Here is a 6,208-nt window from a genome sequence, read left to right as displayed (position 1 = left end):
TACGTATGGACTGACCCTCCGATAGATTTCCGACACATTTTAGAAACTTTTTTAACCCATTTAGCCCTTTTATGCCGAAGTACTTTTCTGTAAACCTCCTCCCAAAACCTAAGAGTTTCCAAAAATATTTGTCAAAATGTATCAACGCCTACTAAAACCTTAATTTCTCAGGCTCTATAGCAGATAAAAACATGGAATAAAAAGCATTTGAGAGGTTACTTCTTTGGCTTTCAACTTGACTGACTTGCTTGGCCATAATCTTCAACTGCATTTTTTTTTTTAAATCAATAAACAACAAAAACATCAAGAATATTTTGAAAATCAGTACAGATCCATTTTTATTTCATTATTTGACACTTTTGAGGTACCAAAGTAACGAGTGAACATCACTGATGCAAAGTTAAAGAAAAAAAAACCCAAAACAAAACAGAGGGTTACTTCTACTTTACATAACAATTTTAATTTATGTTAATTTAGTTTGTTGTATTATTTGGATGTCGCTTTGGATAAAAGCGTCTGAGAAACGGTAGCACTGAGAAACGGTAGCACTGAGAAACCGTAGCGCTGAGAAACGGTAGCGCTGAGAAACGGTAGCGCTGAGAAACGGTGAGCGCTGAGAAACCGTAAACGGTAGCGCTGAGAAACCGTAAACCGTAGCGCTGAGAAACGGTAGCACTGAGAAACGGTAGCACTGAGAAACCGTAGCGCTGAGAAACAGATCAACAGAACAGTAAAGTCTCAACTCATACATTCAACTCAACATAACTCACACATCGTGCTGCTATTAAGAGGTTGAGACTGATGGGAATGTCATTAATATTGCAGATGTTTTGTCATAAAAGTACTGGACAAATTAATAATTTGCCCTGATGATGGCACGAGATGAAGAGTTAAGGGATCACCATAGTGATTACAAACTCATTAGGATTCACACCATGGATATCTGTATATCCATGGTGAGCAATCTATCCAATAGTTGTTGAGACACTGTCGCAACAAGCAGTGGGAATTATCATTTTCGACAAAATGTTTTGTTAATATCTAAAATCACCGGAGGTGACAAGGAGGCAAAAAAAAACGAAGGAAAAAAAAAAATATAATAATCAATATGGATATGCTGGACTTTTGTGCTGCTTTTGGATGTTCGAACGAAAGAAAAACAGCAAGGGATAACATTTCACAGGTGAGAATGTGTTTGATGATATATATGCCGCCTTCGACCTGCAATCTGAGCTCCAGTGGCGGCGGGAGCGTCTCTTCCCCTGGGAAACATCGCTCGGATCCACTGGTCTCGCTACGCGATCGGCTGGTACATAAAAATCATCTTGGATATCATTTAAATCTGGTCCTGTGTTACCCTCCGTAACTTCATCAATATCACTTCCTTCACTTGAGTCAGCCATGACGGATCGCTAGCATGGTATTTAAAAATGTCGACCAAAACCAGACGGTAAAAGAAAACGCGTTGTACGTGTAGGCTTACTTCGACCAATCACAAAGCATTTTATTAGTCACGTGTTTAAAAAAAATCCCTAAGCATCTCTGTCACTCACCCTAAGAATATTTCAGCCAATCACGGTGCATATAATTGGCCATGTGCCTTGAAAAAGACGACACCGCTCAAAATGACGCAGACGCGTTTGCCGGGCTTAATGGTGACTACGCACAAATGCACGATCCGGTCTTAAAGGTAAACACGCACAGATGTGTGATCCGGTCTGAATGGGTTAAACAAGGTTTATTTTTACAATGGACCTCATGTTTGAAATTTCTGTGATAGAAAAATATCCAAGCGGCGAATTTATCTACTATTTGATGACGCTGTGCTCAGTCAGCGGGCAACCTGCCGGGTTAATGCCCTCCTCCCAGCCAATCAGAATCAAGCATTCTTAAACAAAGTAGAATAATTTACTTCAACTGACACACACTTGTCTCTTACTGTCTGTCTGTCTGCCTGCCTGTCTGCCTGTCTGCCTGTCTGTCTGTCTGCCTGTCTGTCTGCCTGTCTGTCTGCCTGTCTGTCTGTAGAAGCGAGCGGTGAAAGCAGAGACCTGTGTTTCCAAACTGAAGCTGGATCTTCAGCAGCTGCAGGTGAGACAGTTTTAAAATTTTTACCTGGAAAAAAAATCATAAAAAGTCGAAGTATACGTCGACAAACATCAAGGTTTGATGCTTTCAGCGCATTGGCTCACTAAATAACAGTCCTAGTTTAGTATATTTATTTCATTTATTTGCAGAGTATTAAAGGACAATTCCGGCGCAAAACGAACCTAGGGGTTAATAACGGATGTGTAGCCACTCTGTCTCTCTGGGACATGTTTTCATGCTAATTGATTGCATTTGTAGCTTGAAAGAAGCTAGCGCGGACCGCTGATTAGCTTACAACGCTAGTATTCAGGGCACAGGGAACGGAAAAACAAATCACTATTTATACCACTAAAAAGGCTACCACACCATACTTCAACGGTAGCATAGTGAGGGTCCCTACATGTTAACAGAAGTATTGAGAACTTTGTAAGCGTACAGACAGTTTATTGAAGGAAGAGCTGCGGGAGCTCCGTAAAAGGGCTACGAGAGAGAGAGAACTCTGCTGCAACAGAGCCTCGTACTTCAGGAAACCAGTCATGACTTACAGCTGGCAATGCAAACTAAAATCAATTTGCTCAATATATCTGAAATAATCACACTCTGCATAACTTGTCTAGTGTGCTTACTCAGTGGATAACTGTCCATCTGGTCCTTCCGGTCTGGGTCGACGTCTCCAATTTATTTTCGGGACATAGAAAAAAGTTTCTCTCTCTCTCTCTCTCTCTCGTAGCCCTATTGAGCCTTTTTAGTGGTATGAATAGCAATTTGTTTTGACTTTCCCTGTGCCCCGAATGCTAGCGTTGTAAGCTAATCAGCGGTCCGCGCTAGCTCAATTAGCATGACAATATGTCACAGAGAACGACAGAGTGGGTACACATCTGATATTAACCCCTAGGTTGGTTTAGCAACGGAATTGTCCTTTAAGTCTACAACTCAAGAGACTTTTAGAAGGAATCTCACCTCAAAGGGTTCAATCAGCAAATACAAAGTCAGGTCATAACCAGGATATAGTATACAGTAATACACACAACATGTTCAGAAATATACACATTTAACCGTGTGTGTGTCTGTGTGTGTGCATGTGTGTGTGTCTGTGTGTGTGTCTGTCTGTGTGTGTATGTCTGTGTGTGTGTGTGTGTCTGTGTGTGTGTGTGTGTGTGTGTGTGTGTGTGTGTGTGTGTGTGTGTGTGTGTGCGTGTCTGTGTGTGTGTGTGTGTGTGTGTCTGTGTGTGTGTCTGTCTGTGTGTGTGTGTGTGTGTGTGTGTGTCTGTGTGTGTGTCTGTCTGTCTGTCTGTCTGTGTGTGTGTGTGTGTGTGTGTCAGGTGGATGCTGACTCTCTTCGGTCGGAGAATGACAGTCTGAAGGCAGCGGAGTCTGAGGTTGTCATGACGATGAGACGCAACGCTCAGGTAGCGTCAGAGTACCTGAACAAGACGGCAAGCCACGCCCACTCCTCCATCCGGTCAGTTCATTATAGTCATAGAGAAGGAAGACAACTGGAACCTGTCTGCCTGCCTGTCTCTCTCTCTCTCTCTGTCTCACTGCCTGTCTCATTGTCTGTCTCTCTGCCTGTCTCTCTGCCTGCCTGTCTCACTGCCTGTCGGTCTGCCTGTCTCATTGTCTGTCTCACTGCCTGTCTGTCTCTCTATGTCTGTCTGTCTCATTGTCTGTCTGCCTGACTGTCTCACTGCCTGTCTCATTGTCTGTCTCACTTCCTGTCTGTCTCTCTCTCTCTCTCTGTCTGTCTCATTGTCTGTCTCACTGCCTGTCCGTCTCTCTCTCTGTCTTACTGCCTGTCTCATTGTCTGTCTCTCTGCCTGTCTGTCTCTCTAACTGCCTGTCTGCCTGCCTGTCTCACTGCCTGTCTGTCTGTCTCATTGTCTGCCTGTCTGTCTCTCTGCCTGTCTGTCTCGCTCTCTCTCTGTCTGTCTCATTGTCTGCCTGTCTGTCTCTCTGCCTGTCTGTCTCACTGCCTGTCTCATTGTCTGTCTCTCTGCCTGCCTGTCTGTCTCTCTAACTGCCTGTCTGCCTGCCTGTCTCTCTGCCTGCCTGTCTCACTGCCTGTCTGTCTCCAGCCGGCTGTTGGGGGAAGCAGAGACTCTGTGTCTCGTGTCTCAGCTGCTTCAGTCCATCGATAAGATCTCCAACCTGGACTCAGAGTCTTGAAATCCTGCACATGCTCAGACTGCTCCGGACCCGGCTCGGTCCAATCTGGCCCGCTGGACGTCTCCACGGCAACACGTCTCCACGTCAACACGTCAAACTGCGCAGGTGTCAACACGTGGCCCTGCTACAACATGAAGCTGGAGACTGACTGTAGCTGCACTTTCTACTGACAAATCACCAAGAAATGCTTCTAAACCAATGGAATGGCTCCATTTCTGAAAACTGTCCACGTGTCCTGTACCACATGTCATGCTATTAGGACAAAGTTAAATAAGTTCCACATGTCACCTGGACTACTCTGAACAACATCTGCAGCCCATCCCCCCCCCCTTCCCGTTAGCATGTAGCTACATGTAGCGTCTGTTGACGTTGACTCGTCCAGCGGGTGTGATCTAGCATTTGGACATTTGTCCTCTCAGGCGCTTTATTCTGAAAGTGAAGATCCCAACCTTTGATGACATCACAGCAGGCGGAGGAACTTCTGGCTGCTGATTGGTCGGTTGGATTGTAGCAATGAGTGTTTTTTTGTATTTAGTGTTACTAAATATAAAGTGTAAACAGCTGCAGCGTGTTGTTATTCATTAATCAACTCTGATGTTCTGTTAGCTTAGCTTAGCATAAACACTGCTGATATTATGTAGAAACCAGATTTAAAGATATGAATATTTATATAAATGAATACTAAAGTCACATCTGAATATTTTTGAAAGACATTTTTATTTCGGCATCAAAACAAACTGGATGTGACAGATTAGGAACAGCCAATCAGCAGCTGGAATCAGTGTGTGTGTGTATCAGAGTGTGTATCAGAGTGTGTATCTGTTGTCTCCAGTGTGTGTGTGTGTGTGTGTGTGTGTGTGTGTGTGTGTGTGTGTGTGTGTGTGTGTCACAGAGTGTGTATCAGAGTGTGTATCTGTTGTCTCCAGTATGTGTGTGTGTGTGTGTGTGTCAGTCAGAGTGTGTATCAGAGTGTGTATCTGTTGTCTCCAGTGTGTGTGTCAGAGTGTGTATCAAAGTGTGTATCTGTTGTCTCCAGTGTGTGTGTGTGTGTGTGTGTGTGTGTATCAGAGTATCTGCTGTCTCCAGTGTGTGTGTGTGTGTGTGTGTGTGTGTATCAGAGTATCTGCTGTCTCCAGTGTGTGTGTGTGTGTCACAGAAACCATGCTCAAATTCTCTTTTTGTCTTTAAGGAGGTCTCTCTATCTCATAAACGTAGTTGGCACATCCTGCACATATCCTAACAAGGCTATACAATTAAATAGTCTGGGTGCGAGTGGTGTTTTTGCGCAGTATGTGCGCACGGTAGGCCTAGGCTATAACTTGACACATGCACACAACAGACAGAGAGCTTTTTTTTACAGAAATGGATTCCTTTTAATTAATTTCAACATATTATTGATTGTAATAGTCTATATTTCATTTCAATTTCACAATACAAAGAAATAAACTAAACGATCGCGTGTCATTCTCAATTTCACAATGAAATAAAACGTAACTCATTTGAACTGGACCACTGTCTCAGATATCCTCAGTGTCAAACCCAATAATGCATGTAGTCTTTACCTTATACACAGGGAAAATACACTGACTGGCAGAAATGAATCAAGCCATTGCACAGCCAAACTATGTTCTAGTCTTATGATGTACACGTAGTGATAACAACACCTGGGTGTTCAGTCGTCTCGTGTGTTGGACCGTGGAAATAAGTAGACTGGAATTTGCACTGAGATGTTGTTGGGAAGGCTATTCACTGAATATTCCGCCATCAGAGATTGCATTGTATTGCTGACAGGTGTTTCAAAATATCTGGGAACTTTTCCGGGGGCCTGTTGCACAAAACCAGGATAAGGGATTAAGCCTAGCAGCGCCTGGCTGCTAGCCTGGCTGCTAGCCTGGCTGCTAGCCTGGCTGCTAGCCTGGCTGCTAGCCTGGCTGCTAGCCTGGCTGCTAGCCTG

The 6,208-nt window shown here is 44.0% G+C and overlaps 1 protein-coding gene across 3 annotated transcripts in view; it reads left to right on the top strand.

The window, feature by feature from the left end:
* entr1 (endosome associated trafficking regulator 1) overlaps positions 1-5,763 on the top strand; it is a 16,175-nt gene extending 10,412 nt beyond the window's left edge. For all 3 annotated transcript variants that reach the window (XM_078251698.1, XM_078251699.1, XM_078251700.1), the window contains 3 exons: positions 2,029-2,091; positions 3,411-3,550; positions 4,164-5,763. In XM_078251698.1, coding sequence (XP_078107824.1) covers positions 2,029-2,091; positions 3,411-3,550; positions 4,164-4,254 — 294 coding nt within the window. In that variant the 3' untranslated portion in view covers positions 4,255-5,763. The remainder of the gene's footprint in view (positions 1-2,028; positions 2,092-3,410; positions 3,551-4,163) is intronic.
* The last annotated feature ends 445 nt before the right edge of the window (positions 5,764-6,208 follow it).

This window comes from Sander vitreus, chromosome 5, assembly GCF_031162955.1.
Source record: "Sander vitreus isolate 19-12246 chromosome 5, sanVit1, whole genome shotgun sequence".
Classification (NCBI taxonomy): Eukaryota; Metazoa; Chordata; class Actinopteri; order Perciformes; family Percidae; genus Sander; species Sander vitreus.
Note: the sequence above shows the minus strand (reverse complement) of the source record. Positions and strands in the feature narration are given on the sequence as shown.